This window comes from Gasterosteus aculeatus, chromosome 2 (genome assembly GCF_964276395.1).
Source record: "Gasterosteus aculeatus chromosome 2, fGasAcu3.hap1.1, whole genome shotgun sequence".
Classification (NCBI taxonomy): domain Eukaryota; kingdom Metazoa; phylum Chordata; class Actinopteri; order Perciformes; family Gasterosteidae; genus Gasterosteus; species Gasterosteus aculeatus.
The window spans coordinates 10,247,348-10,274,724 of record NC_135689.1 but is presented as its reverse complement, the minus strand read 5'-3'; the positions used below and the strand labels follow the sequence as shown (position 1 = coordinate 10,274,724).

The 27,377-nt window shown below is 42.8% G+C and overlaps 1 protein-coding gene across 1 annotated transcript; it reads left to right on the top strand.

The window, feature by feature from the left end:
- The first annotated feature begins 9,874 nt into the window (after positions 1-9,874).
- On the top strand, positions 9,875-15,361 carry hoxc1a (homeobox C1a). Its single transcript, XM_040194373.2, has 2 exons — positions 9,875-10,847; positions 13,967-15,361. Exons 1-2 carry the CDS (start codon positions 10,304-10,306, stop codon positions 14,362-14,364), a joined length of 942 nt encoding a protein of 313 aa, XP_040050307.2. The 5' UTR covers positions 9,875-10,303; the 3' UTR covers positions 14,365-15,361.
- Positions 15,362-27,377: the final 12,016 nt, after the last annotated feature.

Sequence of the window (27,377 nt, the reverse complement as noted above, 5' to 3'; positions counted from 1 at the left end):
TCGCGAAGAAGGACTAAACCTCCTCTTATTATAATGTGACCTGGGGTATCGATGTTCCTACCCGAACCTCACACATTTTTGAAACGTGCTGACAGTTTTATATCAGTGGCTGTACTGTAAACGAGCTGTCACCGAGGACCACTGACAGCCACGAGGAAGCTGATCCCGTCTGCTGCAGGGAAAGACTTCCTGCTCCAGATTCATTAGTTAATCACTCAGTGGATCAGCTGTCATTTGGTAAATATTTGATACCATTTTCAGCAGGTGTTAGTAGTTGTCAGGGGAGCTTTACGACTGCCATTACTCTGTGGAAATTTTGACTCAAATAAAATGACGTCCACACTAAATATGTATCAGACGTGTTGACAGCAGGTAATTTAGGAGAGAAGTATTAAAGGCAAGTAAGAGAAAAAAACATGGAAGAAAAAGGTCTTTGTTTCAAATATGTTTGCCTGCAAAGGCAGAAGGGGGGAGGGGGGGGGGGTGAAAAAGAAGAAGCCGACAGGGTTGAATTCCGGAGATTCTTGTATTTGCCAGGTGATTTATGGTGTTAATGGTGCCGTGGCTCAGTAGGAACTTTGCCTCTGGTTTCTCACTATACATTCTCCTTACAACCATTGAAAGCCAGGAGGATCCACAGACTGGAGTGCTGTAATTCTGTGGATGTGGTCAAGGGGATCCCCAACACAAGGGGGGACAACATTAAATTAGCCAGTTTCTCCTTCTTAGCAACTAAAACCATTATTTCCCTTCCATACACTTAACTTCTGTTTGACAATGTCCCTTTTTTGGGGGGGGGGATTTGCAAAGCCGAAAATCCTTACATTCTTATTATTTTCATAATACAGAGCTTTGACCGGACTGGAACGATGCATTAAGTGGATCTTTGAAGTGATAAATGATGCCAGCCGTGGTGCCGTGAAACCGGCTTTGGTTACGGCCCATCATTAATTTAGTTTTTTTTGCATTGTGCATGTCCTTTACAGTGACTGATGTTCCACTGTCCCATTTGCAGCTGTTGTGAAACTGATTTGGGGGGTTAGATTTGATAAATGCTCTATGGATCAAGACTTCTCTTAAGCTGCCATGAAAACATAACCGCTGTGTCCTTAGCAAAGACATGGGGCTCTAAGTATCGTTCAAAGCGTTTTACCCTGCGTTCAACAAAAGTAAAGCCAGAAGCTCATCATATTACCATCACAGCACGCTTATAGTCTAATGCTGTTTGTTTCATGGGGATCACCATCACAGGGAATAAATAATAATGATTGTTTGACGTCAGGATAGTTGGTAGTGTGAACGGGATGAATTGACCCGCATGCAGCATTTGAACACGACAAAAAAATCTATTCAGACTGACCACAAAAAGGAAAGATATGAACCATCCCCCTAAAACAACTGATGATAATGAAATAAAGCTTTTGCTACAAAAAACACCGGCCGTCATCCACTTTTCTGGAGAAGAAAATAAGAGCGTCTCTCTGAGGATCTCTAAGAGGATCTCTGGAATGAATGAATATTTAAGCCAGGTGACATTAATGTGGCTCATTTGAAGCTAATTAGTAGCCAAACGCACTGTGAAAAACTGACTATCGCCCAAAGAAATGTACGCACAAATTTCCTTGAAAAGGTAAATTTTTGTCTTAGGTTTTGTTTTGTTCTAATTTGTTAAGTTGTGTTCAACCATATGGATTTTTCAAACAGGGAAATTAACGTGTTATATTTGTTAGGAAGCAAAACAAACCAAATACCGGTCAAGAGGCTTCCAATATAATCTTTACAACTTCTCATGCATTTGACCTGTTGCAGACTGTTTTAAGATACGAGTAAATATCATGAAATGTTGATTTGAGAGTTCAAAACCCTGAAAAAAAATGATGTGATGCTTTTAAAACAGAATTTTCTTTTACTTTGTCAACTGAACTCCCCACTGAAGTGCAGTGCAGCGTCAAAGTTGTTTAGGCACTTTTTTTGACAAAGAAGACCACTTGAAATGATTGTTTAACTACTAAATACTTTGATAACATTGGGAGATGTGTTTTTACCTTGTTGCGAGATTTTAGTCTATTACAGAGGAGGAACTGTGACTTTGAGTGTTCGGTTGAACCTTTTCCCTGAGGAGGTTGGACATTTTTGAGTTGCGAGATACAAAATGTCATTTGTTATGTGTCTTCCATGCTTATGTTAAACTGTTTTCTTGGCCAAAGACAACACAAACCTCTCATTGAAACAATCTATTAGATTATTTATGTGACATGAACTGGTGTGTGAGAAATGACTTTCACTTATGTTTTATCTTCCTGTTTAAAAAAGGTTTTCTGTGGTGGTGGAGGGCGGTTGGGGGGCTCCCCTTGTTACCAGTGGTGGGATGGTTGCCGAGTAACTTCCTGTAAGTGGATAGTACCTAATATATTGTTTTATAATTGTGATGTAACAAGATTGATAAAAGTGTTTGTTGTCGTTCTGGTCTAATGCATTTCTGCTTGTTGGGCAGGGTGTCAATCACAGAAGTTTTACATAGATATGCTTTTCATTGGTTATTTCTGGAAATGCAAAGTCCCGATTGGGTAAAAGAAAACATGGCCCAACCCTTCCTAGAAAAATATCAGTTTGAAGGAGTGCTAACTGTTTTTACAGTAGTTCAGCGACCAAAGTAACAACTGGTAAAACTGTTAAAGACGCATTGAGACTGCATTTATGCCACAGGAGAAAAGTGATTCAGAGAACTTTACAACTTTTGGCTGCGTTTTTGAGGTTGCCTGAATACCTTCTGCTTCTGGATATATAATTTTCCCTGACGAGGGAGATGGTGAGCCACCACGAAACCCGATCATCTCCTTACACCAAGGAGTTGAGGAGTTGGACGGAGATATTTCCTGTTGCTGAGGAGAGGACAGCTTCTTCTTCAGTTCTCATCACCTGCACTGTAAAATCCAATCAGTAAACCTTACTTAAAAAAAGCATGCAAACCGATTGCCTTGAAAAAATCAAGTAAAGGAACTTGTTCAAGTAAATTCAAGTAAAGTTAAACATGTATTATATGTTGTACTAACACATGCTTATTTAGTGTAGTATACTTACACTTGAGTTGAAGTAACCAAAAATAGTCAGTCAGGAGTACTTTTGAGCTAGTATAGCGTACTTAAAATGACCATTTCAACGTAAACAAAGTAGTGCACCAGTGTGTTTGGCAAGGCAAGGCAAGGCCATTTTATTTGTATAGCGCTTTTCATACACAAGGCAGACTCAAAGTGTTTGGACAAAGAGGGCAACAGAGTTCACGTTTGACTTACTCTTTTGATTCCTTTTGACTTTTCGAACAGACCTTGAAAGAAAACAAGGAGGGCTTGAACCTAAAGGAAAATGATCTTCGAGGAATCAACTGAAGGAATTCAAGACAATTCAAGGATCCGTTTACCATTTCAACGGAACAGGGTTGATAATGTGTCAATAAGGGCATAGTCAGTGTTGAGCAGGATTTTATACGTGTTTATACGGTTCAATATAATCTTTGAAATCAATCCAGCGGCTCCATTTTCTTTGTGTGTGTGTGTGTCAAATTGTTATCTAACCTCTCCCAACGAACCTAGACCGTGGCCAAATAATAATTTGAATATCCTGCCGACAATACGCAGGTTACAATCCCACAAAATGATTCCTATGGGGAAGTTCTCCTCTAGGCAGGACAAGTGATTCCTTCAAAACCTATAAAGACTAAACTGCAGTGAAAAAGTATGAATCAAATGTAAATTTATGAATGCAGGTAATCAAGACGAATGTGTACCTTCCTCTCAGCATACATACAAACGTTAACTCAAGTTAAAACTAAAATTACTTAATGTGATTGGAGAAAACAGCACAATGATGGCCTATTCATTCTCTCATTGCTTAGTGAGCCTTGGTTTGCTATTCAAAGGTTACTTGCTGTGAAAAAATGAAGACACACACATGTAACAATTGGGAACACGTCTCCCTGCCGTAGTTTCTAGCTTAGGACAATTAACCGTGTGTTGGAATTGAAGTTGGGATTGGGAATTTGTTTGGCCGGTAGGCTACACTTCCATTTGGAGCTGCCCCATTAGCGATACACCCCATATAAACAATGCAAAACACGGCAATGACCTGACCAGTGGAGCTAAAAAGAGAACGCACATGCACTAAAAGGCTGGCGTAGCTGTGTAAACAAGGCATACAGAAGCTTTGATCACAACACACACACAGAAGGGGACGGACTTCATGCCACTGCCCTCTCTACTAATCTTTACACCACTTTCCATTGCAAATAGTTGTTCGCTCTGAGATAGAAGGTAAAGGTAAAGGTAAGGTAAAGATACTACACAGGTCTAAACAAAATGAGAATCCCAACTTTTTATGCCGTCTGTTACGTCCCCTTTTTGCGGTCAGTTGGACAAATTTACAATTACAATTTATTGTAAGACACTCCAATATTAATACAATGTTGTACGCTGAGTGGGGGAAGCTGGGACCTCTGGTTGAGCCAAACAAAAGAAAGTAATATAAAAAAACTAGGCCTGATCACCCACCTCTAGAAACAGAATAAACAAAATGGCCGCATGCTTCTCTAAAACATATTTGGTAACACAAAAATACAGAAGAAGCATCAACCAATAAAGTAACAACTTTTCACAAATACATTCATTCGAACTGCATCTCCCCGTTCCACTCGATCTTCCTCCTTTTATTTCCGAGCAAACGCCCAGTTGATTGACGGACACAAGTGGAACCCAATCACCGGGATGGCACCTGGAAAGAGAGAGAGGGACCAAGACGAGAAAGAAATACAAAGACAGGACGGGGGAAGGTGTCTTGCCCCATCCTGACACGTAACACCGTCGCTGCATATTCACCTCTTAAACATCCTGTTACACAGCGCCGAGGTGTCCTTTGGGTGTATTCTGTCATGTAAATGTTTTGCCATAATATATTCACAAATTTAGAACAACACCTTTTTTTGGTCCCAGTTACAACACAACCTTATCGGCTAGACAGCAACAACTTGACAAATAATACAATAGACACTTAGGCATGTGTTCACTTTTCTTTTGAATTATTATGCTTCACCATGGAATGATTTGTACAATAAAAATAATAATAGAAGGTAAAACTATCCCATGGCATTATCGTTACATGCAATACTTTGGTCCATCGTTCAGCAAAACCCTGGACGTTTATGCTCTGCCTTTAGGAGGTTTTGTTCTTTTTATGACCTATTAACCTTCTGAGCCTTTTTCCCTCCACAGTAGTAACGGCTGCAGACCGTTCTCTCCAGGTGCTTGTTGCTCAAGATGATTTTTAAGTATCAATTTCTGGTGTCACCTTTATGTTTTTTATTTATTTGTCCGCTCCTTCGTGTGGAACAGAGCCTGAGCATTACTCAGGTAGATGGATTATAACTCAACTGCTACGACTCATCAATTTTAGAAATTTGACTTCCTGAATCTCATATAACTGTTACTGTCATATTACAGGACAGCATTATCAAGATCAATGACATTTTAAATGCTTCCCATTTAAGGATGATCTGTGACAATAAAAAGGTACGTTGGTGATGAAAGTGTCTTAGCTGACGCGGACTCACCTGCTGGAGCTCACGGTTCCCTTTTGAAGAGGTCTGGTTTAATGAATGAACTTGTAATCACAACCGTCACCCTGCTAAATGTCAAATGTTGACCATTATTGATCACCCAGAATTATTTAACACCCAACGGCTTCATCACAGAATTTAATCAATGCATACTTTATGCTTGTTCTCAAAGAAATCCTTGGGGAAATATCTCAGATAAAGCATTTTATAATGTAACTGTTTTGGAAATGTATTGATATTTAAACATATATATTCTGCATATTTGTTTTCCGTTTGGGAAAAAAAACTTGAACGTGTTACAAACCTCACAAATATTCCAATTTTACTGTTCTGTTTGGGCTCTCAGAGAAACCGGTGTAGAATGAGGCTAAATTAAAGGGCTCATCTGCTCCATATCAGTGGTTGGTGTTGACATCTTCCAAATCTCCAAACTGCCTAAAAACAATGTGTGATGTAAGATATTGTAGGATATTACACTGTACATGTGTATGCCTGCAACAGACTTCATTTTTGATTGTTAGATACAAAATATGCATTCATGATTTCTTGTGGAAATGTGTATAAAATGAGGCACAGATTATCCACCTATCCGGTTTGGATTGAATGTGGAGCCCTAAATCTAAATCAGTCAAATCAATATGAGACAGAATATATGATCCTGTCATATAAGATCATTTTAACAGCCTTAGAGCTAATGTGGAATAAAAGGCATTAAACTATTATTTTTATATTGTCAATATACCATATCTAAACTCTAACTTTCAAACTTTTACACTGTTGACATTTCTCCTTTCACGACTGAGACTGAGATGCAACAGGAGATTAGTGCTTTATTAATACAGTGTCATTTTTCTATCAGCATTTTGCTATTAACCATGCATGCACAGTAGACTACTTATCTGCATTGTGAACAAGCAGGGGATGTTTAAGCAGAAAAATAAATAAATTATAAACCACTGCTTCTCTTTCGCTGCAGCGAAAAACAGATTATTAAGGCGCATGCTGCAATGATGAACACTTCCTTCTGTTTCATGTTTAACCCTGCTCATTTCCCACAGTACGAACTCCGGAAACACACAAGTGTGCACAGCGGCTTGGGGGGGAGATGACTGATGGCTTGTTGTCATGATGTTTGGGATTCTGCCGACTTCAAGCCTCTTGGCTCACTGAAGCTGTGAAGCACTGCAGTACGTACCAGAGGCTATTGTTTAAAAGTCCTGGCATTAGCAAGGTATTGCTTCATCGTGACACTGCTGAGCCTTGGCAGGATGTTGTTATCTTTACATGTGCCTGACCCTTTGTAGCGTAGATGCACTGGATTTATGATTACGGTTCATTCACTGTGACAGATTTCATAGCATTTGACGACAAAGAAAGGACAGTTATTAGAATTTCACACTCTGCGATGGATTTCTTTGTTTCAAGAGGCGTTCCCCGGATTTTGTGTGGGCTTGGTACACACGAAGCTAAACCTCACTTCTGTCATCACTATTTTTCAAAAACGTCAATATTTGAAAAACACAGACATACTCTATCAATCATACAGATGGTCATCTTTCAACCGGTCAATGTGCCACACTTGAGTATCTGTCTTCTTGTGCGTTAGCCTCGCTCTGACCCTTCCTCTCTCTCTATTGCTCTTTGCCACATTACAGCTCTATCATGATGCCACATTGATGAGCCTAAGCTCCATAAACATGGGAAAGATGGCTGTCACCTACTGCATCAAAGGCAGTGACCTCTCTGGCGGGTGGTGACAGTCGTCTGTCAGCGCTGCTTGATTCCTCGTCTTGTGAGGGTCAAGAGCTGACATATAATTAGAGGCCTGACAATGTTGGAGGGCAAGACAAGGGTCTGGTGTCAATGGCGGCAGGTAGCATCATGCGGCAGCGACCCGACGAGGGTTCAATTCAGATTGCGGCGGTAATCCGAGCACGGCGGCGCTGATCCCGGTGCCTTGACTGCCCATTGACACAGGGACGCAAAACTAATTAGCATCAGTCAATATTCTCTCCCTCCTCCTGCCTCCTGACGCAGCCACCCAAGTGCTCTGTGTGTTTTGCTCCACCTCCAGTCCAAACAGTTGAGACAAAAGTGTGCGAAGATGGTAAATGCCTGCATGAGTTTTAAGAGGATGTTTATGGGTTCAGGGCAAAATACTCAAATTTCTGATTTGGGTGCAGACTTTGGTTGAGGGAAATTCCGAATTGTATCCATTTTGCCTAAAGAGGGAGATTATCCTCTTTCTTATTTCTCATGCATGTTTGATGGTTTAGGGGATACAAGCTGTCCAGAGCAAGAAACCTCAGCCACAGACGTCTTGTTGTTTTGTGTGTGCTAAATTGGATAATATAACTTCTGCTGCATAAAAGGTGCTGGGCAGTGATGTGGAACAACAATTCAAATATGCTAATCAAACATATGGCACTTCAAGGGATTGCTGTGCTTGTCCTACATGATAAAAAGGTTACTTGGTTTTAAATATAATTTCAATACGTCCGAAGGGTGTATATGTTTAAGAAATAGTTTGCATTCGGGAAAGAAAGCATTACACCAGTTTTTTCTTTTTGCACTTCTCCCTGCAACCTCTTCCCACATCCCCTTCCCCGTGCTGAAAGCCATTACAGAAATACAATTTCTAATACCTCTGCACAGGTCTTCGATCGACTGCAAACAAATTTATATTCAGGCGGTAAACAGAGCGCTGCAGAGATTTATTTATTGAGTGTGGAGGAGAGAAAGAAGCTAGCGTGTGAACCCTGAGTAACCTCCGAGCTGACATGAAGATGGATCATTGCACCTTGCAAATGCATGGAGAGAAGGGATATATTGCACTCAGTCATTCAGCACATCGCTGCCTGTAGAATCCTATTAACTCCAACAGCTGGGACCATATGTGTTGTAGGAATGCATTTAGAAGTTGTTCATTACGCTGAATTGTAATTACTGCAGGGCTAAGACATTAGAGACATATTCCAAATTATACAAAAAAAAGGTAATATTTAGTTGGTTGTTATTAAATGTTACGAATGGTAGTTTTGTACAGTTGCAGTTCAGCGAGAACCTGGAAAATGATATTTAACAACAATAAGGGTAAATAAAATAACCTGATATGGATTTCAATTCACATACTGTTTTTTAATGATTGATTTAAGCACAGTGAGAGCAAAAAGAAACAATTCACACTCATAATAAATATGAAAAAGTACTAATATCATTCCAACATGCTTGAGTGATAATCTAAATGGCGACCAAGCCAATCACAAGAAGCATGCAATCATGTCTGACTAATTGACTGTTTCTTTGGAATTACGCAACTGTTGGCTTTCTTACATATATATATATCTATATATATATATATATAGATATATATATATATATATATAAATCTATATCTATATATATATATAAATAAGACACATATATATATATATATATATATATAAATATATATATAAATAAGACATTATATCTTTACTTTTGGAAGAATTAAATGGATTGGCGATTAAATATTTACATTGGAGTATTAGGATGTTAGTAAAGCTTTATTAATTATTCACAAGCAATGTGTTTGAAGGTCACCAGTCTTCAGGAAAAGAAACTAACTCTGCCGCACTTAGAGTTCATAGAGATTTTCCGTCCGCCAAGACTTGGCCTGCCGTGTCCCTGTATGGCATTAGTGATATTCTCATGTTTTAAGTCAACATAGCTGCAGTCCGGATGTATTATTCTTCTACACATGTGGAGTGTTTTGCTTTGTTTGTTTTTGTTTGTGTCAATGAAGTTTGAATAGCGGCGTGCAGCAATACTTGCATATGAAGAGTTTAACATGATGATTCCCGACTGAAGACCTTTGTTGAAATAAGAGAACATTGCTAAAAACAGATATTGGGACTCTTGAACACGCCTCGTTGTTTTGGGCCATCTGATCCAGCAGTGGAGCTTAGTTTAACCTCCAGATAAACATGCCCTTTCTGTCAGTCAAAACTTCTTGATCTCCGCTCTTAGACATTTTTTGTTTTTGTTCAAGGCTAATTACAAATCTGCTGCCACTGAACTTCTAAATACCAGCTGTCACGACCTATGAACCCATTAAGTGTGCCTTTCACATGACCTAAGCCCTCTGCTAAAGAGGAGCCTCGGGTTTTCAAGAAGCCATCCCAAATTTGCATAATCCATTAGCTGCATCAATGTACGCCTATATTATGGTAATGTGGCTTTGGAAAAACAAGGAGCGTTCATTGTTGTCGTGGAAAATAATCAAAATTCCTCTATCTATCTATCTTGGGGTAAAAAGAAGTGTGTATTCCACAAAAACTGAAGTCACAGCCTACATAGTTTGTAGGCCCGTGAAGGCCCTCGCTGTCTGCTGATGACGGCGGACTGCGCGCTGTGTGCAGGTTCTGCAGAGGCCAGAGTGGTGCAACTTCGTAGGCTCGGACACACCATTTAAATGTTGACCTAAAGTGAGTTTCTCCATCCCTGTTTAATCAGTGCTGTCCACTCTGATGACAGAGATGTCCAGCTATTGGCCGAGACCAGGAGGGCACGTCATCTCCATCAATCAGGGACTACTGTTTCTCCTCAGAGGAATGTCCCCACGGTCCTCCGGCCGCCTGACCATGCATTACTTGGACGCACGAGAGGCCGGGCATGAAGTGCAACCCCGTCCAATGATTATGCAGGGGAGAGGTGATAATGACTTCCTATAAAGAGTTGACGGCCGAAGGGGAGAGTAGCCCTCTGTTCACGGGCTGCCGCCGAGCAAAAGAGGTCATAAACCGGGACCCGGGCGGCAGGACGCATCCTGAACTCGCCAGTGGTGGGGATGAGGAGGGTAAATTGGAGGTGAAAGCCGCCTCGGGGATTACAGCTCCGCGTCCCCGGTACTCGACTCTCTCCAACAGTTGCACCTTTTGGGACAACTCTCCTCCTCCGGCGTGCGAGACTCCGGAGAGCTCCGCGCCACTGGCCTGCCCCCACTCGTCCCGTGTCCCCTGGCGGTGCAGGGCGCAGGAGCAGGGCTCACCAGGACGCGGGCTCTGCGCGTCAAATCACAACGAAACGCTACGATACGGTTTTAGTTCACTAGCCGAGCAAATTCGCATCTACTCTCGTAATGGCCCCGACATTCACGTCGCCACGGGGAGCTCAACCGGCTCTGACTGCAACGTGACTCGTGTGGATGTAAGCAGCAAAACTTTTGAGTGGATGAGAGTGAAAAGGAGTCAGCACCGGGCGGGTAAGTTATTGGGTTGTTGTTTTTTTTCGTCGAGGGAGACTGCGCACGAGAGGAGGGATGCATTTACATTAAAGTCTTCATGTTGAATAAGTTGTTGATGCAAATTTAAGTTTTGGATCACTTCCATTCGTTGTTGGGTAAAGTTTGGTCGAAGTTGCTGGAAAAGAAAATAGGAAGAGAAAAAATCCTCCGTAAACAACAATAAAGTACAAATAAATATTGTACCTTTTTTAAAAGCACATCGGGGTGTTTTGAAGACAGCAGTAGCTGTTGAGTCGATTTGAATATGCACACGAGGACTCGGTCATTTCCTTAACGTTTCCATGTTACTGTAAGTCTGCTATTCAACATCGTCGCTGCCTCTACTGTTACCAACAGGAGCCAGACGGGACACAATGAAGGGACAGAAAAGCCTCACTGTAAATTCTACTGGAAGTAATCAATTATTTACCCTTGACCTTACTAACCAGCACGGCCGTTGAATAATGCAGCAGACCACTGGCTGCTGAGACTCACGGGAAGTTGAGTAAAACTTCCTCTTGTAAGCCGTAGTGCTGCCTGAGTATTGATTAGTTGTCTGTTTGTAATGAAAGCCCCGTGTATTGATTTCAGTTTGCAGCACCTTTACATGTGTCCACCTTTTTAACATAATTGCTGTCACAGATCATCATTTCACTGACCGATGAGCCCTGGGCAGAGAGCCCTCAGTAGAATACATATCACAGGCTTTAAGAAAATACCAATTGCCTACTAATTGGAGAAATGTCTATCAATCCTGCAATTTTATGTGAGTGATGGTAACTTATAGATCCTTCATTTGGTCAAAAATGTCAGTTGGCTACTGGAGATGGCTCGGGTTACATACATTTCATATTGAGGAAGATTTACTATAATGGTAGTACTTGAGCACAATCCCTGTCTGCTGTAAGCAACAGCTGCCCAAATTGTTCAGTGACCAAAGATTCAGGCTGTTTGAGGTGACAAGGCCCGAGTGCCTCTGCAAGGTCTGCAACAAACACAAAGCTGCAGCTGCATTCACAGTTAAACCATGTGGACACATTATTTCTGACTCTGAACAAGGAGGTCAGCCTGCACAAAATGCAACATTGGTACCTTTGATTTGACTGCACAGAGGTTTAGCTTTTTCAAACACTTTGGATAAGTTATGATTATAGAGCCAGAGGATGACTATTGGATTTTACTTGTAAAAGTTAAAGTTGTAACCAATGTTTTCACAATGCTGCTATGAAAAGGTAACATGAACAACTTTTGATTCATTAAGACTATTGTTGTCTTTTAAAATGCGGCAAACACAAAACCCCAACCTTGATTAGCTACTTGGGGTGGTGCACCACGAGGGAGGCAAAAGGTGACAACTACACATTTCACTGGTTGGGTGCTTGTTTTATTCATAAAACACATTAGCCACTCATCTCAACCAGATCCGTGCACTTGAGAAAGTCATTTGCTCACGCCCACCCACGCAGAGACATCTCCTCGCAGTATTCTTTGCATCTTTGTAACCTCCTCCTGCATCCCTCTGAAGGGGATCATCTGTGGGAGTAACTCATTAGCGCTACAGTGTAACTTGTAAAAGAGTCATTAGTGAAAGTATGCTTTCCTCTTGAGGTTGTATTGGCTTTGGCACCAAACAAAGTCTTGCGTATATTCTTCCACGTTGAAAGGCCTCCACAGACCTGCAGTAACCTGATCTCTTGGCTCAGTGTATATACTCCCAGTGCGTCATTCTTCAATTATGCCTTGACAGCACCTGAATTACTGTGGGCTGGATGCCCAGATGACTGAGGCAATGCGTATCGATCTATCCCTTTTATTCTTCCCTCTCCTTGGCTTGGACGGGGCTTCCTTTCCCTTTCCTGCCTGGCTATTTTTAAGCATGCAAGTCATTTCTCTAATATTTAGTTTGATTCTTTTATGCCTTCTGGCCAGCATCAATTCTATTATCTTTGGAGCCATTAATCAGAATGTGCATGTGATTTGCACTCCTGAAAGCTGAAGTTGTTAATTAGGTACACTTCTTCTGCATTGGTTCTTCATATTCACTGCCCTAATTCTCATGGCTCAGTTACCTTGACATTCATTTTCTTAAAACACAGATGTCGACATTTATCCTATAACTGACCTTTCTGTCTGCTATGCTTTTCCAAGTGGCTAGAGGCCTGTTAACCTTACTCTCTATGAATTGTGGTGGGAGGCATTGCTCTACACCTGGCACACTTACTCTGTTATGCAGCAGCAGCAGCAGCATATTCCCTGAGAGGGAAAGACACACTGACAACTTACCCACAATGTCAGCAATGAAAAATCAAGATATAGCTGCGGTTCCTGTCCTTCATTGCACATAAGTAGCATCGATGATAGTTTAATGTGTGACCAAGAAAACCTTACAGGAAGAAATGGAGGCATTTGTCATTAATGCAGTGTTCGAAAGGATTTGTAAACTGTTAAACTGTCATTGACACCGGAAAGCCCTAAAGCAAATTAATAATGATTCCGATGAATCCAGTTAATGGACTGTAAACAATACAAAGTTGTTTTGAGTCGGCAAACATTTTTTGACAACTTTTCCATATTGCTGCAATATACATTGACACATTTAGCTATTTGGTAAACTCACAAAATGATTTGGAAAAACTTTCAGACTAAGAAGTGTCAAAATATTTTTTCCGGCTCCATGATATTGTTGCATTGTAGGGTTCAGTTTTATGGTATTATGTTCAAATAAAAACACATCATTTTACATCAGGTTGGACATTTCAGATTAGTTTACAGTGTGCTGGGCTGCTAACTTTAATGCTATCTTTAAACCTTGGAATATGTGCTCGGTATTACAACAACTGTGATTTAAAAAAATAAAATAATGTTCCTTATTATCCCACAAATTCCCAGGTCAGGCTACAGCTGTAGATATTTTATTTATTTTCTGAGAAAAGTTAAAACTGTAAGACTTTGACTACAGTTATTTATACAAAAGGGGATCCTGTTTTAACCCCGATGACCTCTAATCGTATTTCATGGACAAGGGGGTGCATGGGCACTTTTGTTCGGAAGGGATGCGTCGGTGACCTCATTGCTGCTTTCCTGTCCTCTGTTCCCAGGCAGGATTCACATGACCTGTGGTTTCAGCGTCGTTAACTCGGGCCTCGGTGTCAACGAGGCTGGACCCGGAAGCGTCTGCGCGAGTGACCGTTCCACGGTGAACGGGCCCCCGAGGACGAGCTTCAGCACCAAGCAGCTCACCGAGCTGGAGAAAGAGTTCCATTTCCACAAGTACCTGACGCGGGCCAGGCGCGTGGAGGTCGCCGGCGCCCTACAGCTCAGCGAGACGCAGGTGAAAGTTTGGTTTCAGAACAGACGCATGAAGCAGAAGAAATTACAGAGGGACGGGCTGCTCACAGGCCCGGGGACGGCGGCACCGCGCCCACGCGCCGACCCGTTGGACACCTGCCTCTCTCCCGGACGGTCCTCGTCCGAACACCTGTCCCTGAACTCCTGAACTGCGCGGGGGCCGCGTCACGCGTTACGCACGCGAGGGCGCATGCCTGCAGATGCTTTGATTGCCTTTTTTGCATCGGTTTCAATCAGGCGTCACCTCGATTTGCTTACCACGATGGATTCGCAGCGCTAAGAAGCACAATGGCAGGTTCGTCATGCAAGAACAGATCAAAACAATTTGTCATCCTCCCTCGGCTTCCGACTTTTGCTGATTTGAATATTAAAATTCAAGTCATTGCACCGCGCTCCTATCTACACAATGAAAACAAGCAAACAAAATGATATTAATTGTCCATAGAAACTGTGGCAGACTATTTGTTTATTTATTCGGAACAAATTATCCAGGATTTGACTTTACGTGAATATATATTCAAGACGAAACCGCCTTTGTGTACAATAATAATTATGTGCACGTATTGAATGTACATTCGATCATATTCATTCTATTTCGAATCAATTTTAATGGGATTATTTAAATAATATACTACTGCTTTCTTAATCAATTCAAGTTGTAGCGTTATTCGATTTTTTTTTTTGTTTCTTTAAAAAGCTGTTTGTATCTGAATATTTGAAGAAAAAAGTCAAATGAAACTGTTGTAGAACAGAAATACCATAAACAACCACATCGCACATAATTGTCAGGCTAATTTAGCGAAGCTTTGTGTATTTTCCGGTTCTAAGGTTTTCGTTCACGGAAATGAAAATGCCACAATTGACTGATATATGTATTGATTACTATTATTAAGAATATCCCTACTAGTATATCTATTTGAGGCAGAAATCTTTGTGCATTTGCTTGCTTCTGTAACTGCATCTTAATGGAAAGTCTAGAAAAATCTCGGTCGGGAATTGTTGCGTCTTTTATTGCCGCTTTATGCATCAGAGAATGATAATTTGGCTTGAACGCTCATGCGGGAGAGCCGACAATAAAACGCTGTCTGTGCTGTTTTGCAGATCAACCAATAAACTGTTTGGACCCAGCAGTTCCATCTGCTAAATATTCCTGCTAGATTCCCCTCTCATCTCGTATAAAGTAAATGGTTGTTAACTCGGCCACAAACACTGTTATGTTCCCGGTGTCGCATTGGGTTCCTGTCACGATAATGCCTTTTCTAATATCGAGATATGACGCCACCAGCCGCACCAATTCCATGTCAGGGAATATTTCTGTTTAGTTTTCAATTAGCGGTGTTTCCCTCCATGCTATAGATCCAAAGCGGGGGTTAGTGACGGAAATAAACCTAAAGCAGCTGGGCTTTGAAATATAAAGCCACCATCAAAATGAATGAATTAGGTACTTTAAAACATCTAACAGGTGTCCTATTAGGAATTTATGTAAGTAAAATAACAACATAATTATTAGACAGTTGCACATTGAAGCTAATATATGCGGCTACACTGGCGTTCACCTCTCACCTCCTGACCTTTCGTCTTGCCTCGGGACGACGGTGACCCGGTCAGCGGCTCGCTGAGAGAAAGATGCATCATTCATTCGGTTGACCTCCGCATTCCCTCTCTCTTTCTATCTCTATCTCTTTCTTTAGGTTTTCCAGCGTTTTTTTCAACAACTCGGAAGGCTTTTGTTCACACAATAATATTTCATCGAGCTGAATGGAGGGGCGAGCTGTTCATATGATAATTGTTCATATTATAATTCCATACCAGGCCACATAATGTATTATTTTTCTACACCTAGACCTAATTTTTGCCCTATCTCTTATTTTAATAATCCCAGAAATATGCTCCTGGCTCACTTTATAAACTGGATAAAAGAGTATTTTTACCCACTACGTTTTGGATACAAACCACAAATCTTTTTTTAATTGCAAAGTTGAAAAATTAAAGTTACTTGAGCATACCAAACACTTAATAGGATTCCATGTCCCAGCCCGTATATAAACAAAATTTAGAGCAACTATTCATAACACCCTTGCCGCTTGTATATTTCATACGTATTGCCTTGAATAATTTTGGAATAATTTAAACATTAATGCCTTCCAAACAATCTCCTTTACAATATATTTCATTCATTTTAACTGAAAGCAAATGAATAGAAGTTCAGACTTAAAGGTCCGCAGAGGAGCTTTTGACAGTGCAAACATTTAAAGGTTTATTTGTTAAGGATACAAACTATTTTACATGCAAGCTAGACTAAAAATGTGTTGCGCCTAATTTATTTTACATTTGCATTTAAACAAAATACAAGCCATTAAGGTTGCCTTTCTCTAAACAAAATATATCACAAAGTGAAAGGCTCAACAAAATCAAATTTGTCTGTCTTCTTTCAGTGCAAACATGTGTGCACTTGTAAAGTTTATGAGGACGATTGTGATGACAATGATGATGAAACAATGTGATAGTAAAGCTTGTGAATATAAAAACTTACCTTCATGTAAGAAGTGTGTTAATTTGACCGCATCAGAAACACCTTTATCCCTTTGTGGCAATACGGCGTTAAGTTACAGGCTGTAATAAATAGAGGATGCTCGCAGCGGATGTGCAGTCAGACTTTTACAAAAATCTAACTTACTTCACTTTACAGATTCACTTAGAAATGCACAACAATTTTAAGTAGCAGAAATGTGTGTGGTTAATGTGAGTATGATGAAGGTGAAAAGAAGAGTGAACTATCACTTGAATTTCACTCAGCTTCAACATTTGCCTGAAAGGCAAACTTCATTGTTTGTTTGGCCCTGACATTTCGTTTGAAGGCCTTTGAGTGTGAGTCTATGGTCTGATTTCATGTGCTCTTCTGTAACTCCTTCCTGACGATGTAAGGTTGAGACTGACAGCTGTGCTCTTACCTAAGCATGCACACGGTAAATAGAAATAACTCAGCTAAAAATGTATTACGGCCTCAGGTATGTGGTGACATTCAATAACTTTTCTTCGCCCTTATTTTTCTTTTCCTCTGCTGAAGAGCAATCATTTATTGTAATTAAATTTGATCATTCATTGAATTCAAGAAGAAAAATATGTATATAGAGTATAGATAATATACTGAAATAGTCTGAAACATGGTTTGTCAAAGTGAAGTTACCTGTTCCACTTTTAATAAATAAAACACTCCAATAGACATGTATGAATTCATCACAAACGAGGCTTCGTTCGGAAGTCAGCTGATGAGCGCGGCTGTAAAAATGATCCTGAGAAGTGCTGCGTGGCACGAACAATGACGTATGAGCGTATCTCCAAGCACACCTACACACACATGCTTTATGCAGGTATAGGTTTCTTCTGAGCTCATTGTAATTGATGCCTAAAATTAACTTAATGCATAATATGCATGTAATACCCTCACCGGTGCTCAGGGGAATGAAATCAATTGGTCAAAGTTAAGCTCTTTCTAACTCTTAGTGGAGCACTCATACGAATAGCTCAGTTGTTGTAACTACACGTCATTTGAATGCTCTCCTCCCTTTTAGTTTTTCCGATCGTCTAATTTTACTGTTTTATTTTGTTTGCAAAGACTTTAGTGCACATCTGTCTTTTTTGTTGGTCTCATTCACATATTTGACTACCAAACAATTTGTGCATCAAGAAAGTTGAAATGAAGCGCACCTGTTTGTATGTGTGACTGAGTGCGCCTCTGGATATTTGGATGTCCCGTCTACAATTACACAAATATGTGTTTTGTTTCCAAGGTGCTACTAATAAGGCGCTCAGAAAGATACAAAGCACCTATTTGAATAATTGTTCAATCACATGCGCATGCACACACTCGCACATACAAATCCATTCATAACCCATTCTGACAGAGCCTCACTGAACAACATGCACACCAATCCAGTCCTTGCAGATCTCCTGCTCCACTCCAGGGAGCAGATGTTTGGGGACAGCTTACAGCCTCAGCGAATTTCTGTGTGCAATGCAAACAGCGGCACTCAGCACTTCTGGCTGCAAAAACGAGATCTGCTCTTGAATGTGTGTGCATGTGTGTGTGTCTGTGTGTGGTGGGGGCTTTGAGTCAATGTAAGGCAACATGAGGATGGGATGTGAGGGAGGAAAGAGTGAGAAGGGTTGCACGCAGAGGTAAAACTGTAGGAAAATTCCTCGTTCCCTCAGACATCTGCTGCTGTGTCGGACCTATGGGATGTCATTATGTCCAGTGCGCATACAGTATCTTCCTGTGGCAATAATGCAGCATCAGTAAAACCAACCAAGGTGGCCCTCTGACCTCTCCCACGCAGTTCTGTACACTCACTGGTTTGTATTGCCCTTTCAAAAATTGCAGATAAGCATAAAGTGAAGGCAAAACAATAGAATGAGCCTTTACAGAGATGCTGATACCGCATGTGAGACATCAGCTAAGGAACAGCAATGCTAATGATGCCATTTATATAATGGCACTATATTGCGGCGGAATGCTCAATGGGCTCCGCTCAGTTTGTGTCAAGAGGAAAAATTGCAACGTACTAAAAACATCAGGTTTTTCATTATCTCATTAAATATTTCATGAAACATAAATGTGCAACATAAAATAAACGTGGAATGAAATTATTTCTCCATTCAAAATGTTTACAGTGCAGCTGCATCACGTATGCTCAACGTCTTCTGACTCGACTCAAACATGCACACTCGTGCCCGGACATGTGTGCAAGTACAAATATTTTGACCTCTCATCAGTGTATTGTAATCCCTAAACAAACCATCATAAATGAGCCCTGCCATGCTTATTTGTCTGAACGAAGGCAACCCCTCCTCCTTCGCCACTGGGGCGATGTTGCCATGGCGACAGATTCACAGACATATGGAGAGAGAGAGGAGAAGGGGAGCCGAGTGGAGGGGCGGGGCTTCAGGGGGGGGGCAGAGGGGAAGCGGATGGGTACCAGTTCGGGGAGGTTGGCGCTCTGTCTTTCAGATGTGTCTTTGTGTTTCATCTGTCAATCAGCCATCCGTGTCTGTCTGTGCTCCGTGAGGGAACAGTTCATGAACTTTTCTCAATCAAGTCTCTGTCAGGCGCCATCTTGGCTATATTTCATCAGGAAAAGGATTGATTCTTGTGCCGGCTTCACGTCTAACCAAAATAACGTGCAGGGGGGACCTTAGAGAAGCAGTTAACTGAAAATGTGTACTATTACGTTTATTTTTAAGTTTGTGCTTTGCAATCTCTGGCCAGTTTGCTGTTTAAACTAAAACCCCATCAACATTAACACTCAGATGTTTTTGGTCCGTCACTCTGACTGATTCAGATGATATAACCAACCTTTCAGCCAACACCTTGAGGACACCTTGGCAATGGACAAGAAGAAAATAAGAGATTGTAAGGAATAAAGAGTGAGAGGAGGGGGATGAAGGGGCCATCAGGGCTGTTCTTGCCGCTACAAATACAATTTCTTTCGTCAGCCTTTTTATACAAACGGGGACAACCAGGTGCTCAATCAAACCTCACACCGACAGTATTATTTTTCATCTTCGCCGGGGCTTTTCCGCGCAAACCTGTGTGCCTTCCCTTTTCCCTCGCCCCATTCTTCTCCTCTTCTTCCCATTCGTCTTCCCGCCTGCCGCTCCTCTTCCAACTGATATGAGAAAGTGACCCTTGGATCCCCGGGGGTCAAGTGATACAAGGTCATTTTCAGTTCATCTGTGCTGACTGGCTGACCTCTAAAAGGACTTCTGGAAGGAGCCAATCAGATCGTGTTCCTGCACCCCAAGGCAGATCCCCTCCCTTGCTCATCAGCAGCCTGTGTCACATGACCAGGGCAAAGCGTCAGAGGGAGGATGATTAATGATGCTTTTAGTACCTGTTTAGAATGAAGCTGTCCACACCGCGATGTAATTACCCACTCCCAGGCGGCAGCTGCCCAACATAATTGCTTTTTGTTTGTTGACCTGGTTTATTGAGGAGAAAGATGGTTTTGGCTCGGTAAGATGGTACCGTGTACAGTACAAAGAGGTGAGTATGGATGTTTGTTCAATATTAGCGATCCTGTATGAGATCCTTGTATGTTACAAAGGTGTGAGCAAGAAGCTTCAAGCCTGATGCTTCAAATGTATGTCAAACAAGATCAGGGTATGCATCTATACGGCAAATGTCCGTTAGGAAACACTAACACGAGCAACCTTCCTACTTAAGGTGAAAGAGCCACAGACCTCTCGTGCAAGGTTACGGCTCGTCACCGGAATAAACAAGGCACAGTTGAGGAGGAGCTTATTCTGTCATGCATAATTTATGACAACATCTCAAAGGCACAAGCACCGTATTGCTTTGAAAATTCAAAACTAAGTTCAGAAGGTCAATGGAATACCAAACCTGGAGACCCCCCCTCCCCCTCCCTCCCTCCTCCTATTCCCTCCCCTTCTTTGGATATAGGCCGCAGGCAAATATGAACATTTCAGTACCTCCAGCGTACGCCACGAGGACGCTGACAATGAAACCCAGATAAACAGCCCCTCGTTTGACCTATGGAGAGCATAAATTTACCACCCATAAATCCTTGAATGTTTCGGGTCCGTTAGGCGCGTTTGCCGTGCCTCTCTACCCAGACAGAGAGAGGCAAGTGTCGGGTATCAGTGCTGGTGTATGAGCAGCTTTCATCCTGCTCCTGGTTCTCACATAACTCAGTCCTGCAGCCTTTATCACCGCCTCATAAATAACTAGGCTATCGCCTGATAATGTCCACTTAATGCTTAGTCAATAAAGCCCACAGTGAGAGGGGCCTTTTTTAGCCTCTCTCCTGTACATAAATATAAACAGAGCAGTAGATTGATGTGATGGGCCGGCTCTTTCTACACTGGGACAAAAAGAGGCAGCGTGTGGGCACGGGAAGCTGAAGGTGGGCTGTGGGGCTGCAGGTGTTTAGAGGAGATAGTGGGCTGTAATGAGGGGGCTGCAAGAGAAGGACTGAGTGGATAGCCTTGACTGATCACCTGTGAAAGGCACATAGACACAAATGATAGCACGCAGACACTAACGCGCAAAGGCACATGCGCACGTAGGCACACTCATTCCCGCGCACACACACACTAATGCCATCATTAGTTAACCCATTGGTGTCAAGGCTTGCTGCACAAACGCTCACCCTTCCTATTTGAAGGGCATTAGAGCCGTATGATAAAGACACTCTCAAACTGCTTTTATATCTTGTTAGCATCTCTCCCTAATCTATTGACACATTTGCAAAGCAAACAATGCGGCGCTACGCAGCATCCAAAGATGCACGTGTCATTGTCTTGCGATGACACTTGCACATAGCAGGGACAGTTATCGACCATTCACACTAGTCGTCAGACCATCCAATTCCAGCGTGGCGCCAGGGGCAGCTGTAGTCAGTGTGATGGCTGGAATGGGATCAGACTGAGCCCTGGGGAGACAGAGGAGACTGACGGGGATGTTGCTGGGTTGAACGAGGGGGCTGATTGTGATCCATGACAGTCGGTGCAGCAGCACCTGGGCTTGGAGCAGCAGCTGGGAGAGATGGACAGGGTGACACGGAGTGGGTTCAAAATGAGAAGGATCAGCCAATCAGATCATATTGACATACTTGGTTGGGTGCAGTTGGTGGTGGTGTATGAATGTCTGCTCTACATGTATCTCGTCAGGCCAGATAAATCCCAGACGGCTAAATGCTGAAGTCTACTGATTCTGGATTTGTTTTGGGAAGCATCACTTATTTTCTTTGACTTGGGCTTTTTTAATCACAAAAAAAACATAGTGGAATCGAAGGAGACCTTTATTATGACTATGCTTGCCAAAACCACATTGGCTAATGATTAATGATCCAGTTATATTCCAAGATAGCGTGCAGGCTGTGTGTCGTCCATAAAGCAGTCAAGGATAAAAAATAGACCAAACAAATTGACCGTAGCTTTTATTATCTTTGACATTGTTCGGGTGTTTGTTAACGCTGCATATGTTTATTGCTGATGATCAAAATGACTTGAAAGAATAAGAAAAATGACATTGGCGAGCAATCATGATATTGAAGCTGTAACTCTAATATGTGAGAAAGTTTAGCTCAAAACAAAGCATATGCTGCATAATAATAGATCAAAGCGCACAACAAAGAGAAGTTGGTTGTTCAGACTCTCCTTTGGTATATATGGCAGATAATGAAGCGACTGCTCAGACTACAGAAAAAGGTTCATTCTCAGCAGTAACCATGTAAACTACCGGAGTTTATAAAAAGATATTTTACATAATACCGAAAAAGTATCTTTAATAACCAAATACACAACTAGGCCAAACAGCAAAAACAATTAGATCAAGCTGCACCCCGAATCACTCTTGAGGGAAAAATAATGAATTCATAATTAATGCATAACATGTAAGGCCATTTAATTCTAATTAATGGCTGACCACCCAACCTTGAAGTTGCTGGATTATTTCCTCACTTTAGAGTGGTTCTTGTGTAGCCCCTCTCCTGATATTCAGTTCAAAGTAACAGCAATTTTTCAACATAACGCAAATAGATGAGGTTTTTACAAATGGGATTGTCTGAGTATTGTAAGTAATACAATAAACATTTTTTGATAAAATGTTGGGTGTACTTAAAACTATTATACGCAGCGCGTCTGAAAAAGGATCACTGGTAACTACGGAACACTGTGGCTGCGAGGTGCCCTCAAACTTAGAGGCACTGGTCCGAAAACAGCGGCAAATGAATCTCCTGGGTAATGGAGACGGAACTATAGCAAAATTAGGTGAGACATTAACTAGAGTATCAATAAATAAACCTCTAATTAGGAAAAAAGAAGCAGAGCGGTGCAGGAGCAACAGCACAGGGGGAGAATATCAATGGCACCCTCACATCTGTATGCAGGCACAGCTCTCTGGTGAGGGGCCAGGCGTCACAGGGGCTTCGCCAATGGTATCAGCTCACCCATCCATTCACGACCCGCCCCGGCGGGGAGAGCATGCCTACTCTTTGACTGTGCATTGAACCCAGCACGCCCTTCCCCCTCTTCCAAGCCTATACGTCCAAGAGCATGCCCCCCACTTTCTCCACCTCTAGCCGCTTTGCTTCTCTTCTGTTCTCTCCTCCAACCAGCTTATCAGCGCGGTGCCCTGAGTGTGCCGCTGTGCTCTGTGACTCCTCCATGATTGATTGTGGTGTGGGTCCTCCACTCCCTCAGTGAGAGAGAAAATGGAGGACGGAAAACAGGAGAGAGGGAAATGGGCAAAGACGCCTGGAGAGAGAGAGAGAGAGAGAGACTTTGATGAGATGCCGTGTTTGTGTATGTATGTGTCTGCACACATGTGTGGGTCTCCGCCTATTGGTCATGAGCATTCTACGCCAAATGTGTGCATTTTGATAGGAATGACGAAAAACGGTAATCCGTGTATATGTACCCTGCTTTCATGTGCCAGGATTAGTTGGACATCTGGCCAGCACAGGGATGTTGAGGTGTTGGTGGAGGCATAGGGTGGAAAGTGGAGGGTGGAGGGGGGTGCATGGCGCTGACCGCTCCCTGTCCCGCCCCCCACCCCTCTGTTCCCTGGAGGGTAATAAAGACTGATGACAGTGATGCTGTGCCATCCGGCTCCACAGTCTCCACTGCACCACACCATTTGCACCATCATTTATTCCGCTCTCCCCTCCCCGCTCTAATTCTGCTTTAATAACCGCCAGCTCCATTCGTCAGTGTATTGACGGGCATGACAGGCGGTGCGGCACACACCAACTCCCTGCCCTTTACTCGCTCACAGTTGGGGTCAGCGCGAGGTCATACAGTCAATAATCACAACACACCTCACTGTCACCTTGGAGCGACTGCATGCCCTGCATATCTATCCTCACGCATGCCCAAGCTCCTCATTGACTTTACTGCTCAGTACCCAGCGCCGTGCACATTTGTAACGGTCACAGAGGCGATGGGCAGAGTTCAAATCGCACCACAGGAGACACGCAGAGCAGAGGAAGTGTGGATGTTGCTCCACTGGTGATCCAAATATTTGCACTATTTGAATATGCAGGACTCTGGTTTAGTTGGATCATCCCTCTCCTACAATGCCAAAGGATTTGATGCATTTATTATTTCAACACATAAATATAAGTTTATCATACCCAGAACATCACATTTATATCGTCTTTGCTTCCACACTTGTGTTTCGAAGGAGGCGGTTTTAGGGGGGGGCGACAGTCATCTGTTACAGGTGAAGCATCTCCCTCTCTCTCCTTGGGCATTCACCTCTTCGTATGCAAAACATGTCCTGCTGTCCTCAAACTCCAGAACAGTTTGCTGCCGTGACACATTTTTTCTTCATTTCAGCTTGACAGTGACATTTATGTTCATTTGCTCAGTGCAATTGTGAGGCATCTGGAGAGGCTGTTTCCTTTTTTCTCCTCCCTCACCTTTTTCCTTTTTTTTCTCCTGACAAAAATCTGAATGCAGATTGGCATGCCACAGTGACTAAGCCCTTGATGGACCATTGGATTTTTCGGAACACACAGGGGAGAAACACCTGTGCATTTGTACGTGGCAAGGAGACTGAGCGGTGCAATGGATTCTGCTGTTTGCAGAGGGATTACACTGTATGTGGTAGCTTAGAACATAGCCAGGCTCAGTGGCACTGGGAACCTGCACCAGTCCATGAATCTTGTAATGCTGCTGAGTGTGGTGGTACCGTGAGTTGTGGTGCACTGGGGAGCTAGACATGCTGCACACTGTGCCGGGGCAGGTGGTACCCACCCTTCTTCCTCCTCCATGGTCACATGATTTATCCCCGCACTCCATTTCCTGACCTCTTCCGCTCACACATGCACAAAAACATTACGGAGGAAAAACAAGAGTCCCCTTTGAGGAACACACGAATAAAAAAGAAGCAAGCAATTGCATTGCACATTGTACCTTCAAAGACACATATATGCACACAAACGCACACACACGCTCACACACACACACACACACACACACACACACACACACACACACACACACACACACACAACCCTCAACCCCCACAACAGTCCAGCTTTACCTATCCTGGGCGAGCAGCAGGAGCAACCAGGGTGCGGGTGCTAAGGGCTTTAATCCACGGTGCGGGTCCCATCGGCAAGGATCATTGAGCTAATTAATAACATGGCACAGAGAAGGATGGCAGTCATTAAGGAGCCAGGGCTGTGTGTGTTAAGATGCTGTGGGCCTCTGAACATGTGTGTGTGTGTGTGTGTGGGTGGGGTTGGGACGCGTAGGGAGGGGGCACTGCAGAGATTCATTCTGGCATGGAAGCCTAGGATTCACAACCCACATAGGACAAGCAAATTTGAAAGCACACTATCACACAGCCAGACGCACATGAACATATGAACACACACACAAACAGCATTGGTATGAGCGCATGCACGCAATACACACATGCACGCATCAAATAATTTACTGTAAAACATGAAATAGTCTCAGTTGAATTTGTGTAAGGGTCAGCCAGAGTGCAGCTGCAAAGGAGTTCATTTTTGCTTTGTATCAATAAAGCCAACTCTGTATGTTCCTCCAGTTATGTTACACACCAGCTCAGTGTCACAATGCCCCATGCATAAAACACTCCAGTCTACAGCACCAGCGAAGCCTATCATTTCCAGTCTGCAGCCATATGTTAGGAGGCGCTGTATACATCGCCAATATTTACTATAGGCTGGGGGGGACCAGAAGGCTAAGAGCACTTAGTTGTGTGAGGCAGTCCAATAGCTCAGCCTGGGCTAATGAAAGGAAACAACAGGAGCAATTAGCAGTGTAAACAAACAGCTCGCCGAGGCTCCAGTCTCTTGCCTCCCCTCTGACAGCAAAGGGACTGGCAGCCTGGAGTAGAAGGTAATTGGGGGACCTAGGAGCCGAGACAAAATCAATGACAACGCATGCACAGACACAGCACGATTACTCACCACCCTGCATTGCAGCCCCGGGGATTCAAACACGACAGAGTATTGTAGCAGGTTTGACCCTGGCGAGCTTACACTCACCTCAAGAAATGCTGCTTTACTATATCTCAGTGATGTTTAAGTGTGCACACACTCACCACACCATTAAGTTCAGCACATTGACACAAATACTCATGGACAGACACACGGGCTCTCACCCCGACACAGCGTACAAGCATCACACTCTGACCACTGGCCATACGGGGGCCTAACAACCTCTTCTGTCTAATTGATCTCATCTCGGTGCCATTTATGTGTCTGCTTGTGCGCTAATGTATCCTACTCACTCACTCATTGGGAAGCATCAGCGTCTGCAGTGCGACCATGTGGCTGCGGCCTGCAGGGCAGAAGGGCATCACTAATGCATGAGGCTGGCGAGGACTTGGACTCTGCAGGGCACATTCAGCTGGCCTTTGCTGTCTGAGTGCTGGCCAAGACAATAATCAGCGAGAGAGAAACTTTCCTGCCGAGTTTTACAAAGTCTCCCATGCATTGTTTACGGTGTGTTTTTACAAGAACAGGTTTCATCTGAATCAGGACAGAACAAGTTTCATCTGAATCAGGACAGAACAGGTTTCATTTGAATCAGGACTTGTTGGCTCTTGCCTCAGGCGGGACATTTACATAATGGCGGGACCTCGCTAGAGAAATACTGACTTTTTACATACAATTACACATACTTATGGAGGTAACCCCAATGTAAATGAAAGCTCCAAATGTCCTTGCAAAGCTACAAAACTACGTTCAGAGTCTTGGAACCTTGGTGAACCTTCACAGGAGTGGCCCATCTGCCAAAACCACTCCAAGAGCACATCAACGACTCACCCAGGAGGTCATAAAAGGCCGCAAAACTACATTTAAAGAATGCACTTGCCTCAGGATGTATGCAAAAGTTTTTTTTAAAAACAGGAGGGGGGCAAAAACTATTCGGGGTGGTGTCACAAAACAGGACATTTTTAAGTGTCACCTTGGGGTTAAGGAAATGTTTTACTCTGGTTTATGATTAAAAACTATTAGCTGACAGATCAAGGAAATAATCAGCAGATTAATCAATAACCCCAATTTACAGCCTTTACCGACAAAACCACAGAAGTGTGGGACTACGAGTTTGAGCTTCATGTCAATACTCTGCACTACAGCAGTGTCCCTAAGCAGGAAC

Excerpts from the sequence above, each read along its gene's own strand:
- hoxc1a (XM_040194373.2), top strand. The coding sequence starts at position 10,304 with ATGACTTCCTATAAAGAGTTGACGGCCGAAGGGGAGAGTAGCCCTCTG. Across the intron at positions 10,848-13,966 it reads AAGGAGTCAGCACCGGGCGG|GCAGGATTCACATGACCTGT; the intron begins GTAAGTTATTGG and ends CTCTGTTCCCAG.